Source organism: Callorhinchus milii, unplaced genomic scaffold, assembly GCF_018977255.1.
Source record: "Callorhinchus milii isolate IMCB2004 unplaced genomic scaffold, IMCB_Cmil_1.0 Scaffold17, whole genome shotgun sequence".
Taxonomy (NCBI): Eukaryota; Metazoa; Chordata; class Chondrichthyes; order Chimaeriformes; family Callorhinchidae; genus Callorhinchus; species Callorhinchus milii.
The window spans coordinates 2,280,926-2,302,047 of NW_024704758.1; the positions used below are offsets into that span (position 1 = coordinate 2,280,926).

At 46.5% G+C, this 21,122-nt stretch overlaps 1 protein-coding gene across 1 annotated transcript; it reads left to right on the plus strand.

Moving 5' to 3' along the window:
- Positions 1-457: 457 nt before the first annotated feature.
- Positions 458-16,431, plus strand: mrpl23 (mitochondrial ribosomal protein L23). The gene is made up of 5 exons (XM_042341664.1): positions 458-596; positions 2,442-2,564; positions 3,427-3,509; positions 5,029-5,102; positions 15,663-16,431. Exons 1-5 carry the CDS (start codon positions 580-582, stop codon positions 15,825-15,827), a joined length of 462 nt encoding a protein of 153 aa, XP_042197598.1. The 5' UTR covers positions 458-579; the 3' UTR covers positions 15,828-16,431.
- The last annotated feature ends 4,691 nt before the right edge of the window (positions 16,432-21,122 follow it).

A 21,122-nucleotide genomic window follows, 5' to 3' on the forward strand; every position in this document is an offset into this window, starting at 1 on the left:
TACGGTCACCTCCCCCCCTCCCTCCTTCTCCCGCCCCCTCCCCCCCCCGGCTCGGGGTCACACCGTCAACACCCCCGGGGGACCCTACCCCGCGCGAAGGGCGCTGTGTAAATGCAAGTTGTTGCCGGTGTATTGACTATATTATTGTTCTGGTGTGAGTTGTCGCCAGTGAGCGTCGGCTGCGGAGGGGCGTCCTCGCCTCTGAACCCCAATCCCGTCCTCGCACAAGGAGGGGGCGAGGCGGGCGAGGCGGGGAGGGGTGTGGGGGGTGGTGGGGGGGGGGGTTAGGTCTGCATTGCCAACTAGAGCAGGAAACTTGGCTGTTACATCTCCCTGACCCATGGACACTGAGGCCAATTGTAGCCCCAGTGGGGGGTGCAGTGAGCCCCTGGTGCCGCCGGGTGTCGCTGTGTGCGTGTGTGTGTGTGTGAGAGAGAGAGCGGGTGCAGTGAGCCCCTGGTGCCGCTCGGTGTCGCTGTGCGTGTGCGTGTCTGTGGGGTGTGTGTGTGTGAGCAGCTGCTCGTCGCCGAGCGGGTGCGCGGGAGGGTCGCTCGGTGGCCGCTCTGAAGAGGCCAAAGAATGGCGCGGAAAGTGATGTGAGCGACCAGGCCCTGCCTGAGGCCGGGGAAGGAGGGAGCGGGGTGGGGCGAGGGAGGGAGGGAGAGAGGGAGGGAGCGAGGGGGGGAGGGAGGGAAGAGGCACCTCTGGCTGACCCTGAGCCAGGCCCTGAGCCACTAATGCTGAGCTGTGTTGCCCACTGGGGGGGGAGGTGTGTGTGTGGGGGGTATGTGTTCCTGGTCACTGCCAACCCACCCACCCACCCACCCACCCACCCAGTGACGGCTCAGACCCCAACTGTATTAATAATAATAATAATAATTAATGATAATAATCCTGGCCTCTGATACAGGGCCTCCTCAGGTCTCGGAGACGCCGCCGAGCGCTTGGCCGGCCGCGCTGCGACGTGTACCGCCCGTGCGTTCTGTGGTGGGCGAAGCCAGTGGCTGTCTTTCCTCGCGGCGGGGGGGGTGGGGGGGGTAAAGCGGGGTCTCCTTGGAGCTGAAATGGCGCGGTGAACCGGAGCGTAGCGGTTATATAGGTCGTATCGGTTCGTTCCTCCGGGTCTGGCCTCCCTCCTCGTCCCCCGAGTCCTCCGCTCCAGCCTCGGCGGCTGTGTCTCCAGGCGCTACGCCCCGAGGCTCTGGAACTCCCTTCCCCCCTCCCCTCGCCTCGCCTGGCTCCCTGCCTTCCTATTCTGCTGAAGGTCTTTCTCTTCGACCGCGCCTTTGGTCACCTTCCCCCCCCCCCACCACCACCACACTCCCCTTGGCTCGGCCCCGGGATCCGTTACTGTGAAGCGCTCTGAGATGCCGTCCGGCGTGGAGGGCGCTATATAAATCCAAGTTGTCGTTGTTAGAGCGCTCGCCTCGAAAGCGAGAGGACCCGGGTTCGATTCCCAGCCGGGGCAAAACCTCAGGCGAGTTACCTTACTACACGCACGCACCTCTGTTTACCCAGCAGTAGGTAGGAACCCGGTTGTTAGTCGATTGGCGGATCGCTTTTCCCGGTGGAGGGTAATAATCTCTTAAAAAAAGTCACTCAATCCACGACTGTTTGTAAGAGATCGCTGTGCGCAATTGGCTGCTGAGTTTCGCCCACAAAATACATATTTACAGTATATTCCGTGACGTGCTTTGAGACATCTCGAAGGCATGTCGCTGTAAGTTGCTGTATCAAATGCAAGATTTACTGTTATTGTAAGAATAAATAATATATTTATAAATATAATAATTCTTGCATTTAATATAGCGCCTTGTCACGTCTTGGAAGCACTTCACAGAATATAATCTAAAGTAAATTGACTGTATTTTGTTGGCGAAACACGGGAGCCAATAATATACATTATTATGGTAATAATATTATAATTTGTTAGTATAATAATAATATAACAATTCTTACATTTGTTATGGCACCAATCACCTCAGGAGGAGGCCTCAAAGCGCTTCACGGGATTCACTGCAAAGTTTAGTGACTGTATATTTGTAGGTTTATGCGGTAGCTGATTTGCACACAGCAATGCCGCATAAATAGCCTTAAATCAAGCAAGAGATTTTATCTAGGGGGTTGTCCTGTATGTGTATGTTGTATGCTGGGACTAATACTCTCTGGAATTAGGTAAGCACGGTGCATCACTCCAGGGAGAGTGTGCGCATCCCATTCAAGACACAGGGAAGTTTCCGTGTCTGGAATGGGATGTGAAACTCTCAGTCTGGTTTGGAGACCCTTAAGCATGATGATTGGTCTCCGCACGTGTCAGACACCCAGTTGACTAAGAAAAAGAATATTGTCTTTAACTTTGACCAGACCATTTGCTATGTTCCAAGGTAATTGAACTGATAGTGTCTGATTTACTGTACGTTTGAAACCTTTTTGTTCCACAGGTACCCATTATATCAGTTTGGAAACCCTCAACTTAGAATATTTCGAACAAACTTCTTTATGACCCTCGTGAGACCTGGAAAGGAGCAACCGGAGGATACAGTGCAGTTCAGAATTCCCATTGAGTAAGTGCAGTTGGCAGGGGATAGTCCTGAACTGAACTCACATTTATATAGCGTCCTTCATGCAGGGTAGCATCTCGGAGCGCTTAACAGTGGCAGAGTTTTATGCTGAGCCAGGGAGAGAGGGGCTGTGACCATGTTTATCGTTGAATAAGAGAGTTTTCAGGTGTCATCTGAAGATGGACAAGAAGGGGACAAGGCGGGGGATTGAGGCAGAGTTCCAGAGTCTCAGGGCATAGTAGTTGAAAACATGGACACCGATGGTGGATCGGCAGGGACGAGTTGTGTGCTGGAGGAGCTAGCTGAGCAAAAAGGGTGGGTAGAGGAGTAGGGTGTAAGCAGGAACTTGAACTGATTATCCAGGTCATCACCGCAATGAGTGTAATGCGTTCTGCTTACATAGACACAAGACACTGTTGACAGTCTTTATAAATTAGTGTGTATTGAGAGCCTAGCATTATTCAAATTCTTATCCACCTGCATTATGCTGCAGTGCTAGGTTTCTGTCACTAGATGCCCTGAGTGAGCTACGTAACAGTGAGCTTTCTTTTCATCTCGGAGTTTACAAATAACATGTTTTTAGAGCAGGAAGAGGAGACTGACTGTGTCAGGGAGCCCACATCATACTGATAACAGGAGCACACTGAGCCACCCAGAGAGTTCCCATAGATTGCCACCCATAGTATCCACGATCTGTCGGAGCTGAAAAAGCTCAGATATCAAAAGAATTGCTGGGACATGAATTGACACTGATCTGCCCTCGCACTGAGAGTTTGCTGTTCTTTTCTGCGCTGTACGTTGTCATTGTATTGCATTGACTGCAGGCCCCTCCGTCGCTCACTCTTTCTACCCCATCTCCTTGCAGGATGACAAAATATGACGTGAAAAACTACTTGCAGAGCATTTATGACGTTCCTGTGGCCACCGTGAGGACCCGAATACAGTACTGTAAGTAACCGGTTGCCTGGCCCGAGAGAGAAAGGGCATTGATCTGGCATGTCTCATTTGAAGGACGGCACCTCTGCCAATGCAGTGTCTCCACTCCCCCCCCCCCACCCCCTGTACTGAAATGGAGTGTCAGCTTAGAAGGTAAGCTCAAAGTCCTGACATGAGGCTTGAACCCAAAAACCTCTTGACTTGGAGGCAGGAATACTGCCCACTCAACCAGCCAGCTAGGTTTATGGTGCAGAAAGGAGGCTATTTTTATGCCTTCTTTTTTTAAAAAATTTTTTTTAATTTTTATGCTATTATGCCGTGTTTCGCCCACAAATATAGTCATTTCACTTTACAGTATATTCTGTGAAGCGTGTTGAGATAGTTAGAAGACGTGAAAAAAGCTATATCAAATGCAAGGATTATTATTATTGTTTGACTTGCCATGAAATGCGCTGATGTTTGCTTCCCTGGTTGGAGCCCTCTCGCCCCAATCCCATCCCTTTTAAGTATTTTTCTTTGTTTATTTGCCCAATTCACTTTTGGATGTTGTTATAGATTCAGCCTTCAGCAATCTATCTCTGGAATTTCCATGTGTAGGTTGCACGCATGGAATTCTCAGCTTGGTTTGGAAACTCTTTAAGGACGGTGATGGGTTTCCACATGTGTCAGACACCGGCTGACCAAAAAGAAATTTGTCCTTCAAAGCTATTTGTGGGAAAGTATTCCATATATTTGAACAAACCTCTGATATATAATCTCCCCTTTGTTTTTTATTGCTTCTGGTATTCCTCTTGTTAGCTGGCTTAATCTCGACCCTCCTCGTCTTCACCCGGTATATGCTTGCACTTTCCAGCAGAGGTCACCAGAATGCAACAAGAAGTGGGATTTTTGTTTATTGTTTGTGCTCATACCATCCGTGTCCTTGACGCCCAATGACCCAGACTGGGGTGGTCCAACAGGCGGCCCGCGGGCCGCATCTAGCCCAGCAGGTGATTTTATCCAGTCTGAGACCATTTCCAACATTCCAACCCTCCCTCCCTGTGTCCTCCGATGGAAGCGGCAGGAGCCAGCGGTTGGGAGAAAACAAGCGTGTGTCCTTATCTACCGTGCCCTTAGCAACCACTGGGTCCTCCCGCTGCAGATAGTGAATTGTGCGGCTGATTGGGAGAGAGAGATTGAGAGAGGTGAGGTGGGGGAGAGAGAGAGGAAGAGGAGGGCAACAGAAAGGGAGGGAAGAGGGGGATTGAGAGAAGGGGGAGAGAGTGATTCACATAAAGGGGGAGAGCAGAGAGAGAGTTATGAGAGAGAGTGTGAGAGGGGGTAAGAGAGTGATCGAAAGAGGGGAGAGAGAGTGTGCCTGTGCGTGAGTGTGAGAAAGGAGAGCGAGAGAAAGAGAGGTGGGGAGATTGAGAGAGAGAAAGAAAGAAACAGAGCGAGGGAAGGAGTGATTGAGAGAGTGTAACAGTATTCTGTGGTGATACCCTGTAGATTGTTCATTGCTCATGTTCTCTTTTCACACTTGCTTCCCCAGGCACCAACAAAAAGAGAAATCACATGAATCAGAGAGTGAAGCGTCCTGATTACAAAGTGGCTTACGTTCAATTGGTAAGTGCACGCTTCTCATCAATCCGGTTTACTTGCTAAATTTCCCTGTATAAGGGTTCACTCCACGGCTGTTTTGGGGAACACTGCTGTGCGCAATTGGCTGCTGCACCTCATCCACCTCCGTTACTTTGATCCATTCGCCTTGCGCCCTCCCTCCCCACCTTTAAATCTCTCCTAAGACCTTCCTTTTTGGTCTTACGGTCACCTCCTCTCTCCCTCTCCTCCTGGCTTGGGGCTTAGACTCTGCCACTGTCAAGCGGTCCGGGAAACTACTATATAAATACACTATATAAATACAAGTTGTTATTGTTTACTGTTCACGTACTGGCATTGCACCGAGCAGGGTTAACACCAAGCCCTCCATTGGCATTCTGACTCTACCTGTCCCGCTGGTTCCTGACTCCTTCTGAGATGGGGTTCAACGCTCGTATCACAATGCAAGAGATGGTATAGAGGCCTGATAGGCACAGAGGGAAACATGCAGATGCATAGGGAGGCTTACAGAATTTTACATTCCCCTTTCCCCACACGTTTTTATGTTTTTCTGTTTCTCATATTTGTCGGATTCCTTTTGGAAAGCTATTATGCATTATGCCAAAATGCAATGCAATCCCCAATCCCTCCAGCCCACCACCCGTGGCCATGCCTTTAGCCATTACGTACCTAACCTCTGGAGCTCCCTGCCTCAATCCCTCTGCTTCACTTCGCCCCAAGCTCTCTTCAAATGCCACCTTAAGATCTACCTCTCCGTCTGTACCTATGGTCACCTCCCGACCGCCTCCTTCTCCCTTGCTTGGTGTCCAACCCTCCCACTGTTCAGCACTCCGAGATGCTATCATGCGCGAAGGGCGCTATATCAATGCAAGTTGTTGTGGTGGTTGCTTTTGACAGGGTGTTTCTTGTATCCTAGTCACCCTCTGTGTTATGGATTTGTCTCTGACCACTTCGCCTGTTATTTTGGCAACTATACTTGTATATAAAACGTTCAGTCTCCAGGTAACACCTCACTGACCAGTGGAAAGAATTTCTCGCTAGTTACCTTATCAAAACTTCTGATAGTTACAGATGCCTGTATCCATTCTCCTCTCGGCTCTCTATGTCCAAGTGGCTCAGCTTTTAAAACAGTTCGCTTTCTGTAATTTGAATCTTGGTGTTTCCCATGACTTGCGACTTCCCGGATTTGCAGTGAAGTAAAGAATTGATCCTCGGTTAGGTACATCTGTATGTTTTAATGACTCCCCTTCTGTACCCTGCTGTGGAGCATTTTGACTGTTCAGGACCTCCGCTATGCGAATTGCACTGGATGCAATCTCCAGTCTGCCCGACCAAGAAAGTGCACACTGACACAAGCTCCCATTATTTTGCAATGTCACAGTGTCCCTGCCCAGTCCCACAGCTGCTGTGTGGGAGCCAAACTCATTCATTGTTGTGCATTCAAATAAAGATTGTTAAACCCCCCACCCCCACATGTTTTATATTAACTACTAAACTTTCTTACAGCATTAAAACAAATCTTTGTTGTGTTCAGTGGCTTTGTAATTTGTTTTGGCTCCGGTGGGTTTGTTTCTTGAGGAGAAAAACCTGCTTTGATCTGCAACGAACTGAATGGAAGCTTGCCTCTCGGAACAAGCTAGTGGTGGGAATGACATTGTGTATTCTTGTTGTGATGTAGGTGGATATGTCATAGGTTTGGACTAACAGTAGGAGCCTTTGGAGTGGTCCTGCAGGTGTAAGGAGCTTGTTCTTACCCCGCCTAGATTTCATTGACAAACCTTTGCCCTGATCGGAGACCTGCATCAGTTCCTACAGTGGAGCCAGGGAACTAGGGCATATGTGGTTCCCTCACACTGAATACAGTAGCGAGCCCCGTACAGAATCTGCACTCGATAGGAAGAATAGAGAATAGGGAACAAGAGCAAGGAATTGCGATTAGGATAGATGGTTTCATTGGAGGAGCAAACACTGGCACTAACATAGTGGGTCAAATGGCCTCTTACTATGTCTTAGAGTGCTACGTTTCCACTGTGGATATCAGATTCCTATGTGTTTTTGTGCGTACAATTGTCTTTGAGTTCTTGTATCTGTGTGTGTAGTGTGTGTATCTCTCTGTCTGTCCATATACAGTATTTACTTGGATTGGATCTCACCCCCCGGTAGTCCTTAAGTAAAATTGTATACCCTGAAACAGTGTGCAGAAGCGCAACTAAAATGTCTTGCTGACATGGCAACCCGACTTTACTTCTTCATATGAATGCTGCGAGGGCGTGTGGCTATCCAGCATGCGGATAGGCGGGGTGCTACTGGCACAGAGCCTCCGTCCATTTGTGGACAATCACGGGTGTTTTGAACATCTCTTTTTGATCTCTTGGAGCATTTGCTTTCTTTGGCAAGTCCAGGCCAGTTGTGTTCACTCCATGTGGCAGATTGCTTTTAAGATGCCAAATACTAGGAATGGTGTGTACTTGGCCTACACATTCAAACATTCCCCTTTAATCCCTAGAATTAAGCAATGTTCTGTTGTTCATATGCATGTGTTGTCCCTGACTGTAGCTGTGGAGTAATCCTAGTGATTTGCTAGCAGTGTTGCTCTGCTTTATTAAACCATGTGAGCTGTCTCAGTGAGAGCTAAATTGATCCGACCATACGTATTGAGGTAACCAGTTTGTGGAGCCTGGGATCTGAGTTCACACTACCTTTAATCACAATGAACCTGTTCCTCAGTTCAGAAACCACAAGCTCTCTGGATAAATGAATCCTTACAGCAGACATTTGGTAGGCTGCAATCACATTGATCATTCTAGAAACAATTTCAGAGGAGAATTAATCATTCTAGGAATAACTTCAGAGCCGTGGAGCAAGTACAGTGTAGGTACACACAGATGTTACTGGGAATGAGGGACCATCGTTATGAGGCTAGACTTGCAAAATATGGGGCTGTCATTTTTGTGAATCGTAGTGCAGTCAAGCAATGCACATCCCGAAAGGGGAAGGAATCCAAACATAACTGGAAAAGCTTCTGCATGCTTTCCCGGACACTCATTGAGTCACTTTCAGGCACCCCGTGTTTGTCTCTCAGCCGATGAATGGAAGCAAAGCAAAGCCAGCCAGGCCACCACTGCGACCATTGGCATGCTATCCTCCAGGTGGCAGTATTGCCCCAACCATCATGTGCTTTCTATTAAACGCTGGTCTTATTTCAGCCCCAGCAATGGATGGCAGTGCGAATGTTTTTCCATATTTACGCAGTATTCAGGCAACTTTGTTAATATCTACTGCAGCTAGTGAAAAAAATAGTTTTGCATCAAAGTCACCCACCGTTAGAGCTGGATCTCATTGTTGGAGGTGCTATCCTTTGGATGAGACATTAAACTGAGGTGATGTGCTTGTTGATGACCTATTCACACGCCCTTCTGGTGTCTAGGCTAGCATTGTTTAAGGCAAATCCCAAATGAACAGGGGAATCCTAGGTTGAGAATCCATTTGAGTCACATGTACCCAATTGAAGCAGTCATTGCTCTAAGCAATGAAGATTTGAGCTGCCAGTTGCCCCTGTTTACGGTCAGCCGTGTGAGATGTCTGCACGGCTGACACTTTTGTCTCTTCACGGGGAAGCTTTTAACTTTGGCAATGTTAAGGTGACTTTTTCAATGGAGATTGTCAGTATTGGCGGACTGCTGCTGTATTTTAGGTGAGAAATAAAACCGGATGTGATAGCATGTATTGGTGGACAATGGAATTAATGGTAAAGATGAGGGCAAATGAATCTACTTTACCCATGTGGCTCAAACCCCAACTCTTATAATGTCTTGTGTTGAGCCCATTTGGCCAATCTAGTCTTAGCTTTTTCAATGGAGTAAACTACATTAATCCCAATTTCCCTGTTCTTTCCCTCTGTCTATATCCTAAACATCATGTTTATAATAATGTCTCACCAATAATGTCACTGGTTATGGCATTGTTTTTCTGCTTTGCCTTTATGTGTTTCTGTGAAAATAATTGACTAATCTACTCATGTAATTGAAACCTTCCCTAACAGGGTGTGCAATATGCTTCTTATTCTGCATGTGACATTGCAGTGCTCACACATCTGTTGTACAGTAGATTGAAGATAGTAATGCAGAGTTCCCACACGAATGGGACTCGCACCATACGTCATTTCAGTGAAATATATTTAATATTTCATAGGGATAACATTCTTCTTTTAGCTTTCTTTACCCCCTAATGGGATAACTTACCTCGCGTACAAGAGTACTTTGTTGGCTGCCCACCAACAAGATGTATAGCAATCCGAGAGCACCACGGTAAAGAACTCTCTCTTTCTGTGTGTGTGTGTATATATGTGTCTGTCTGTCTCTCTCTCTCTCTCTCTCTCTATGTTTCTCTCTCCCCGTGTCTCTCTCTCACCATGTCTCTCTCTCTCTCTCTCTCTTCCTCCCTCTCCATTCTTCTTGCTCTTACTACATCTGAGTTCAGCAGTGTAGCAAAGTTGGAAGGAGTGGGAAGAGTTGAACTGTCCTACTGCTCCCTGGCACTGTATGTTGATGCTGTAAGACACTGTCGACATCATATTACATTCTAATTACTGGAACTGTTTTTCCTTTCATAATTCATATAAATACACCCACACGACACAACACTAGACTAATTGGCATTTGCACTGCCTTCAGCTGCACTAAATCAAAACCACAAAGAAACCCCATCAAGCCAATTTTTTTTACCTAATTCTTCATCTGTTCATTTTTAACTCATGATATAAATATTATTAAGATCCATGAAATATAATTTGCATCGCCTGTTACAACTTCATTGCTCAATCGACTTACTGGCTCAGCCAACTTGCGGGGCACAAATTGTGGCCTTTGGTTTGTCCCAACTCATCATGTCTGTTTTGCTTTGGACGCAAATACGTAACCATTTTACTACATTTGGTTCTTTGCCTTCCAGATCTTTGCTCCTGATTTCTTTGCCCCAAAGCGCAAAGAAAAACTAACGTTTTCGCCCTCCGAGACTTTTTTTCACACCCTCTGGGCTCCTCACTTTAGCTGCAAACCCTTAACTGGAAGTCCTTCCGATGTGAGAGGCACGGTATAAATATAATTGTGTTGTTGCTTTTAGAGATCACCAACTGTAGAGGTTCAGATTAGCACTTCCTATCTCTCTTGCAAATATCGCAAACTAGCAAGTCTGATTCCACCTTCTTTTATATTTCAGATCTTGGGCGATGCAGATTTTACCTTTAATCCAAAGCTTTATTTTTCTCTCAACAGTGGTAATATTTCAGCTTCTAAATCACTCTTTGGTTCTTGGAAAGAGTCCACAACCAACACCCTCCCCGGTAAACAGAAGCTGGAGTTGGTGTGTAGCACTGACACGCTGGAAGAATTTATCCTTAATGTCCTTTATTCTTTCAACAATGAGGCTGTTTCAGGGGAAACGAACTGCATTCAACCAGTGAAAGGTGATCAGCAGCTTACGTTGTATGCATCTTGTGAAGGAATTTCTTTCTGTCAAGTGATTTGATCAAAGGGAAGAGAGAGATCTTGCAACATAGCCAAATCCTGATGCAATTCACAAATGTGCAGCTCCATGTTAATTAAAATGTATAAGAGGAGGAGATGTGTAGGTTGGAGTTGCAGAGATGGGCAACAGAGCAGACTTGACAGGCCGACTGGCCTGTTTCTGAGCACTAGCGTTCTACGAGACTATTCTCTGAACCCAACATGAATTCTTGGATAGAGATCAGGAGCAGCAACCCTGAACGAACGTCTCACTAGGAGGGTAATTACAGCTCCTTTGCGCAATCTTGGCTGAAATAATAAGAATTTAAGAACAGGGGATCCAGTCATTGAGCATGTGTCACCACAGTTCCATCACCCACATGCTACAACCTCCCCTAAATCTGGCTTCCCACCGTAACCCTTCATATTTTTACTCCCCGAGTGTCTATCTACATTAACATCAAATCAGCTAGTTCTCTCTACCCTGATCTTCTGTCTGCCATCGGTTGCTTCAGCCTCCTGTTGGTTGACCCTTGGTTTCCCAGCTCCTCTGTGCAGCCTGTCATGCTGGTTAGAACAAGGCTGTGTGTACAGCTGGACATCGCAGACCATTTCAACATCTGGCGCCTCTCAGACTGCTGATGTGCACTCATTCACACCACATCTTCATTGCTCTCCTTAAAAACACTTCCACCTTTTGGGGGTGACCTGGTTGATGAGGGGACGTGAGAGAGGAGGTGGGGGGCGGTTGGAAGAGACTGAAACACTCGATGACCTTTTTTTGTGTTTTGTTATTAGGAAACTGCTGAATCCCCTTGTGTATTCTATATTAACCAACACCTGAACGTATGAGTGAAAGTGTGATAGTATTGTTATGCGTCATTCGTCCCCTGCTGCATTCTTTGAGCTGAGTCAGATATTACAGTGGTTGTGAGTGAGACAAACACGACTGGTATAAGCATTGCATAACTTGGGAAGGGGGGGTTCACTGGGATGAGTAACTACCGTAAAGAGGATAATGGCCATGTGGGAGTAATTACTTTACCAGTCATTTTATCAAGGGGTTCAGCTAACAGCACTCTTTCACACTTTATAATTGAGATTACTGTCTGGAAATGACTGATGTCCATTATGTGTATTTGGGAGTTGATGTGGGCAGTTTTACAGTGGGTGGCTTGGCCGTGCTGCATGTATGGATGAGGATTTTACATGTCCCCAGTGTGTGATGGGCTTGCACTTAATGCAGCATCTTTTACCTCGGTCGACATCTAAATATGCTTTACAGGGGTGCGTGGATCACTGAGCAAGGTGGGAAACAAAGAGGTAAAGGTTTTATAGAAGGATTTGGAAGCCTGAAAGAGAGGTGTGAGTGGATTTGGGAATGAGTTCCAGAAAGCGAGGAACTTAGTGGCTGAGAGCTTGGGCTGAGGGACGTGCAGCAGGCTGGAGTTTGCGTGTGGAGATTAGGTTGGAGATGATTGCGGAGGTAGGGATGGGACAAGGGGATGGAGAACCTTGAAAGCCAGTGTTAAGCTTGCACTGAAGAACAAACCATGGTGATGTCATCCCCGCAGGTTTATTTAGCAATAATCTGCAGAGCATTTACCAGAATCTATACGTCAGTACAGACATACAGTTCTCTTGAGGTTTAAACCTGTAAATTGGGCAGCTAAGCAATACCGTCACAGCTGTTGCTTACCGGTTGACTTGGAAACGTTGACCATCTTTTAACTACGATTAATCTGCAGTCAACATGTTCTGCATCTGTTCCCCTTCCAGCAGTCCTTTGTGTCACTAGATTTAAACCTATGGACCCTTGCGTTACGGCAGGTCTGGGCTTGATGTTGCCTCAAGTGATCTTGGCTGCAGTCCACCTTCTCTGCCTGCAAACTCGGAAACCTGTTAGCATCTTCAGATCGGTAGCTTGAGATATCGTGCAGAAAATGTCGCACAGAGTCACTGTTGATCTTATTACCGTCTTAGAAAAATGGTGCTGTGTGAGACTAGGATCCGCCGACCATACAAAAGTATAACAATATCCATTTAGAGCCTATTTATCCATCATTTTCGCTGGCATTTCGAGCCAATTCGTTGCGAAATCTAATTTTAGCCCTATTGTTTATCTCAGCCTGATAAGTGCTTTAGGAAACCAGGCAGACAGCTATTGATCCTGTTGTCCTATTGATTTGTAGACCTTAATCCTGTTGCTCCTGAGAATGAAAGGAGATTTCTGTCCTTATCTTTTGTTGCGTCAGCCCATCACTGTCTCTTGGAGAAAGCCTGGGAGATTAAGAGCTCGGTCGGCAAAGCCAATTTTCCACAACAGATTCTTCAGGCAGAAACACAACAAGTTGATGGTTCTGCGGTTGTTAAGCGGGTGCAGGAGTTGTACGGTGTGCAAGAGCTGACAAGAAACATGGAATTTAGCATTGATTGAAATTGTACGAGGTACGCAGAGTGATAAGGCACGGAAACGGGCCAGTCGCCCCCGCCAGTCCATGGCAGTATTTATACTCCACAGAAGCCTCCACCCCTCTTATTTCCCTCTCATATACTCCTCCATTCCCTTCTCTCTTATGTATGCAAGTTACACAAGCCGTGAGAGATAGGTGGGGTGGTGGAAGGGAAGCAACAGTAAGCATAATAATAATAAATCCTTACATTCGATACAGCGCCTTATCACATCGTTGATACGTCTCAAAGTGCTTCACAGAATAATCTGTAAAGTGGATTGACTATATTTTGTGGGCCAAACGGGGCAGCCAATTTGGGGTTGGATAGTGATGGAGTGAGAGCAGACAGGATGTAATGAAATACATTGGAAGACATTGCTTTTCCCTTTAGTGCAAAGCATGCCTTTTGTTCTACAGCCTTAGGCTTTCCAATTACATAAGGATAAGCACTCCCTCCCTTAGTGGGTACCTCTCGGGTCTTAGCTTTTAAGAGATCTGTTTTTTTGTGAAATTCTGCACGCATTGGGTTAGTACCAAGCCTGCTGGAGGGTAAATTGGTTCCTCTCCTCCAACCCCAGCTCCCCCACCCCGCCCCCCCCCCCGGCCCCTGTTCTTACTGAAGCATTAATGTGTGCAGGAAAGATTGATTCGGAATTTGCATCTAGAATTAATTGTTCTATGATGAACTTGTAATTTTTGGCTCTGAGCCACCCCGACATGAAAACAACCCAAATACAAGAGGAGGTCAGAGCAAGTGGTGGACAAAGCATGATGCAGCCTAGAAACAGCTAGCACTTAACTCTTAGTTTTCAATTGAATTGCACCTTTTCTTAACTTTCAAGGATTGCGCCCTTGACACTGCATTTTATTTAGGGCCATTTGAAAAGGGAAGGAAGTTTGGTGTCTTCCTTGGCTGACAGTCTGCTAGTTAAATTGGTCATTCACTTCATGGCTGTTTGCGGGACCTTGTGTGTGTTAACTGGCCTCTGTGTTTGCCTTCAGTTACTTGACAGCAATTAACTGTGAAGCACTTTGAGAGTTGTCATCGTTCTAGGCACTATATCATATGCAGAAAACAAAAGGCAAAATATTGCAGATGCTGGAAATCAGAAATAAAAACAGAAGTTGCTGGGAACACTCAACAGGTCAGGCAGCATCTATGGAGAGAAGAAAGTGAGTTAACATTTCAAGTCCATGACCTTTTGTCAGAGTTCTGACCACATCAAATGCACGAATGGTTGATTATCATTACTAAATGGCTAACTTCATTGACAATATACAGTATATGTGACCTACTGGCCCTTGGCATGACATGGTATGTTTATTCTTGTGTTGAGGCCGTGAATTTGGTTGTTTCCGCATCTCCTTGACAAAGCTTTCTTATCCCTCAACTGAAACGAAACCCTGAACACCTGCTTGACCAGAGAAAGTAAGGTTTTGACTCATTGAATTGGTCTCTATTTTACCCCACATGGAGCTGTTGTGGTTTTGCACCAGTCTCAGTGCTGCGGGACGCAGCATTAATGTTAAAACAGCAGAAAACACTAACACGCTTAGTTTGTCCAAGCTAGACTTGGTCTCAGACAGATTGCAAGGTGGTTGACTTTCTATTCTTCACAGTCTTTGGTGAGTGAAGATTTGGCAGGGCCTGAAGGAAAAATAAAAGGCTTGGAATTAAATCCCAGAGGTTAAAATTACTATCCACCACAGCGCACAAGAATTCTGGTCATGTTTGAAACCAAACATCCCATCATTCACTAACCTATTCCGGCTGTTATATAAAGGGGATGTAATGCCCAAGGCCCCAGAGACAGGAGAGCAGCACATCCCTGTCTGACTATGAACCCTTAGCTAATTGTCCAGTGTATTCCTGAATTGCACTGTACAGTCGAGCCCTGTTATTACACAGTAAAGTTTCAACTAGCGCTATAACAGGATAAGATTGTTGGTCAGCTCCCCCCCAATACTTTGCCCAGAAAGACAGCCAGCTTCAGTGGCACACAAGAAGCCAAAATGGTCAACTTCTGGGTTCATGAGGTTTCAACTCCCGCCTTGCCCCCTCTTTGCCCGTCTTCACATCGCATCTGAAGTGCCTTCCTCTTCAACCATGTCCGCAGTCATCTCCCCTCTCTCCTTGGCACGGCAACAAGCTATGCCGCTATTAAGCACTCCCGAGATGCTACCTTGTGTGAGGGGCGCCACATAAATCTAAGTTGTTGTTGCTGACGTTACATCTGCGCGCTGGATTGTTTGAGTAAATAAAAGTCGGGGTCCACACGATAAGCAAACTGGGTTCTAGTGTATCTACAAACCGTGTGTGCTCATGGTTATTATTTGGGGAGGATAAGTTTGCAGGGCTATGGTAAGAGCACGGGGGAGTGGGATTCATCTGAATAGCCGGTACAGATATGATGGCCTCCTTCTGTGCTATATAATTCTATGATTTTATGAAGGCAAGAGCTGGGCGCCTTGGGAGGTCCTCCCAACATGAAAGGAGCCAGCTATACAATTGTAATTTGTTGTTGTTGTTGAATGAGGCCTCCTCTCAATGGCCTTCAATGCTTCCAGGGAACACAAGTTGATTTTACTTGTTTCACTTCTTCGTTCAGACCCAGGGTCAGACTTTCAGTTTCCCAGATCTCTTCCCTCAAAAGGATCCAACTCCTGAACCGGGCTCCATGGAAGAAATCCAACAGAAGTTCATGGAGGAAGAGAGGCAGAAGCATATATCAGACCCACGAAGAGGAGACGTCACCAACTGGTTTGGACTTTAAGACAAAACGTTTTGTTTTTCACATCTTAATTTAAGAGGGGGGTGCGGAATGGGAGATTGTTTTGCAGATTGCAGCGGGCCGGTTCTCTCACTAAACGAAGCAGACAACACTTGTGTTTTGAAGGAATTTCAGCCCCGTAAGGTTTAAGACTTCCTCATGCAGTTCACCTCAAGGGCACCCCCCTGTGGACGTTTGTCTATCTTGTGCAATGTTTACTGAGCCAGAGCTGTCCTTCACCAAGTAATTCAAGCGGCCCTTGTCACACAGCGGCCCGAGACAGGTTTGTTACTTCATTTAATTGGTTTCCAGTTATCAGGCGAATCACTGAGGATTGATCAACCAGGATTGAGAGAGCAGCGTTATGTTGGGGCCCTTCAACATAGGAATATATGTGTTCCCTGTTGCCCTCTTCCCGTCCTCTCCCCCCCCCCCCCCGTCCTCAGCCTGGGTTAATCTATTAAAAACGTATACCAAACGTGGTGGGGGGGCAGAGAAAGAATGGCAATAAAGCGTTCTAACCAGGATCATGCCTGCCGTGGAATTTATTGGGTTGCTGTGTACACTGTGTTTTTGATGGAGAGTCAATAAAATGGCATCTAAACTACAAAGTGTAAGTACTTGCCTGCTTTCCAAACGGCCGTCCTGCTCCTCTCTCGTGCCATATTCCAATAGAGTTTTAACTGCCTTAAGCAGGCGGCCCCCTAAAGCCAATTGCCTTGGTTGTCTGCTGCATGCAAGGTTGCCAAAAGACGATTCCTTTCGATAGGCTTCCATTGCCCTCGCTTGTTCCGTACTGTGTGATGGCTGTGCTCCCTCCCTCTCTCTTTTGCTTGCTCGCTCACAGCACTCAGGAAAGCCTAGTGCTTGCTTAAACGGGCGTGTTGAGCTGCCTTCACCGGCCTCTGCCTCCTGGAGGCTTTTCTAAAGTTAGGAAAGCAAGTTCCCGCAGGATCTTTAATTTCCACATTAACAGAAACAGACAGGAGCTCGGTTTAACGTCTCATCCGCAAGGAGGGCAAGTCCGACAATTACAGCGATTTCCCCCCTCCTCCAGCACAGTATTGGAGCGTCATTCTCAACTGTAAAAGAGAGATAGATAAATGGATATTTGGTAAAGGGGTATGGAGAAAAGGCAGGGAAATTAGTTTAAAAGATCTGCCATGGTGTCATAAACTGGGTGAAGCAGGCTCGGAAGTGTTGAATGGCCCCCTGTTTCTATGCTCCTGGTCTGACACGCGTGAGGAACAGTGGAGCGCAGCAGAATGAATCAGGCTTTCAAATGCCGAGTCTGTTTTTGAATATTTAGCTTTCTGAGTTTACCTCTGACTCACGCAGCCGCCCAGTGTATGATTAGATATCAAAGATTCCGAAGCATGTTTCACATTGTTGACATTTTTCACCGCCCGCATTATCCACTGCAGCCTGAATTCCCCACAACCCGTAATTAGGAGCAAAAGGACCAGGGAGTAATTGTGAGGTGATTGATTTGATGGGTTGCCGTGGGAACACGCAAACACACACCAATAGATCATTTTAAAGCTCTTTTCTCATTACAAAGGATTCCCCCTTATCAGTTCTCAATGCTCTGACCACCACAACAACGAGTGAAATGCACCATATGGGTTGCGTTACAGACCTGGGACCTGCAAGGCTACTGACATGTTTTCTGACACCAGACAGCCTCGGTTGATAACCCTTTGAGCCTAGGAACAGTCGGATTTTACAAGGGGAAAATAATGAGCAGAGAAACCGGACTGCTCTCAAAAGACTGCAGGAAAAACAAACTTATTAAAGGGGGAATCTGTAAACATGGTTATAAGGCAGTTAAATAAATCGTTGGGTTTTTAATGAACTCATTGAAGTCACAACTTGGGCAGTCAAGTGAAACTTAATACTGCCGCATGTCAAGAGGGAATCACCTTTGTTTTTTCGAAGATGTGTTAACAAAAACCCTGCTACAACTTGTTGTTGGTTGTGAGGCGAGTGATACCATAATAGCTTACTGAGTGACTTGGGTAATTATTTCCTGTTTTCAAAGTACTGTATTTCCTTCTCGTTTTGGATCTCCTTCAGGTCTCGAAACGTCACTTGCCGGTCAAGGTGAGCGAGGGTGTGTGTGACTCCCAGTTGTTTGTCCTTTCACCAGAGAATGGGGGCTCCCCTATCCCTAGAAGCAAACTAACCTGGGCGTCTGCTCTGCATTCAGTGGCACGACTGAGATTGGGAATTCACTTTGTGGCAAGTGAGTGGGGAGGAGGAGGTCCTACTCCATTCCACAATCAGTATGTTATCTCCCCAGGGTTATTATTACCAATAATAATAATTATTACCAATTATTTTTACCAATAATAATACTTGCATTTGATATAGCGCCTTACCACATCATTGAGACGTCTCGAAGCGTTTCACAGAATATATTGTAAAGTGGATTGACTATTTTGTGGGCGAAACGTGGCAGCCAATTGTGCTCAACAGTGTTCCACAAATAGTCGTGAATTGAGTGTTCCAAATTTTTTTTTTTGAAGGGATTATTACCCCCAGAAAGCGATCCGCCAATCGACTAACGACCGGGTTCCTACTTACTGCTCAGTAAACAAAAGCGTGCGGAGAAAGCAAAGTTGCCTAAGGTTTGCCTAGCCTGGGAATCGAACCCTGGTCCTCTCGCTTATTATTGACCTCTTTCAATTATTGACCATGTGAGAGCTTTCCCCCCCTTCCGACGGTAACCGATGGACTGAGATGACTGGCGTTACCTGCTGCATTGCCTTTGTGACAAAGTTGGTGGCTAGATGTTTAATGTTAGCGGCAATGGTGCTATTAATCAAACTGCATTGAGATTTACTGTAAAGCTAATGCATAGGACGATGGCTGCTCTGTGAGGGATGCGTTGTGTGCTGTCGCTTGGGGCTTTCCCTGTCGAATCCTGCTATCGACCTGATTTATTGCTGATGTCTTTCTTTTAGCTCAAAGTAAGGCGGAGCCAGTAGCGGGCGGAGAGAGCAAAACCCTTCCACCCCCCCCCCCCCCCCGCCCCGAAACCCCCAAAGGAAGAGAAATAAAACTAAAGCCTGCAATCCGTCTGTATGTGGTATATGCAGGTGACCAACATGCCTGAGTAAGCATGTAGCACCCAACCCCCGCGCCCAGCATGGCCTGCACTTGAGATGAATGATCGCTGAGACCTTCAGAAGAAACAAAATGATCACTCGCCATTCCCTCGCCACTTTCAGACCAAGTGACGCTTTTCTACCTCTCTCTGCGGTGAATCCATTTTACCGTGATGCCCTTGTGTTATTCTATGGACCAAATCGCACCATTTATTGTTGTTTCTTTGGCGTACATCTGGGGTGATATTTCCCCAAGCTGAACTGGAAAATTTTTCAACTGAAGCTGAGTGTAATTTTTTCTTAGCTCTCATAACTAGATAGGCAGTATTAGCCTGGCTTATTTGGGAGAACTCTCATCTCTGGGTCAGAACCTTATGGCTCCCATGTCCTGAGTCAAGTCAGAGGTGCAAATACCCTCAATGAAATAATGCGATCACTTTAATAAGATCTGCCTGTTTGCAACACTTCACATTGAAATGCATTATCCAGCCTGTCGTTTTATTACAAAGGAGAGCCTTTGGAGGCAGACGAGTGACTAATTATTGTGACTTATCTCGGTGCTTCCTCCAAGTTCGCTACACACCCACCACATCCCATGGGACGAAAGGAAAAAACAGCCAAGAACTAATAAGGAATCAGCAGCGTTGCTTAGAAGTTACTTGGCTCAGTCAGTAGCACTCTCGCCTCTGGGTCACAAGGTTGTGGGTTCATGTCCTTGGCGGGACTTCCAGCTCACAGTCCAGATTGACGCTCCACTGGGGGGGAAGCGCTGCATTGTCGGAGGCACTTTCCTTCGGATGAGATGTTTAAACCGAGCTCCTGACAAATCTGTCTGGGCGGATATCAAATATCCTGTAAGAGTATTTGAAAAGAGAAGGGTGGAGTTTCTCCTGGCCAGCCAACAATCCCTCAGACACAATGGTCACCTCGTGGCCATTGGCCACCTTCTGGGATCTTGCTGAAATTGGCTGCCGCGTTTCCCTAGAAATACAATCACCTCATTTGTGAAGGTGTTTTGAGGGTTGCCAGGATTATTATTGTTGTTTCTCACTTTGCTTCCCTGTCGACAATTTGTTGCCTCTCCCCTACAAGCCTGGAATCCCGTCGTTAGAGCACTTGCATCGCAAGTGTTGTAAAATGGTCATTCATTCGGACTCTTGACAAGAGACAAGATCTAAGATACACAAGTTGGAGAAGCCACGGTGAGAGACTTGTGGAAGATCTCCATCACCTATTACTAGTGACAAATGACTTCACTCTTCAGGCGCTTGCCAACTTGCTCTGCCATCTGCTGAGGGATGTGTCTCGCTTCAGGACTATTGAAGGGGAAGAGGGAAAATGTTCTAATCAGATTTTATCCCCTCCCCCACTCCGTGGAGACCTGTAGCCTAGTGGTTAGTGTGCTCACCTCGCAAGCGAGATGACCCAGTTTTGATTCCCGGGCAAGGCAAAACCTTAGGCAAGTTTAATAATAATAATAATCCTTGCATTTGATATAGCGCTTTTCACGTCGGGAGGACGTCCCAAAGCGCTTCACAGAACACACTGTAAAGTGAATTGACTATATTTGTGGGCGAACGCGGCAGCCAATTGCGCACAGCAATGTCCCACAAACAGTCGTGGATTGAAAATGACCAATTTATTATTGTTTTTTGTTTTGGAGGGATTATTATTAGGCTCTGTGTGGAGTAAGGAAACTTGCCCAAGGTTTCGCCCTGACCTGCCTGGGATTGAACTCAGGTCTCTCGCTTGCAAAGCAAGTGCTCTAACCACTGAGCTACAGGACTCCACAAGTAAGTTTCCTTACTCCACACGCCTCTTTTTACCTATCTGTAAGGAGGAACATTTTGCCCACAAAATACACAGTCAATACTTTTTGAAGTATAATCTGTGAAGCGCTTTGAGTCGTCTCAACAGCATGATAAGGGGCTATATCAAATGCAAGGATTATTATTATTATAGCCTGATGGCGCTGACTTTTGTGTGGGAGTGAATGGGTGGGGGGGTATGGTTACATTGGCACGAGCCTCTATTGTGCCCAGATACCTGGCAGAGCTACATGTCTGCGAAAGAGGGGAGAGTCGTGTGTGGGGAGGCGCAATTTACAGGAGAACGTTTCTTTGCACAGAGAGTGATCCACAGCTGGGGTTACCGGGGAGGGCGGTCGAGTTGAGGCCAGGACACTGTG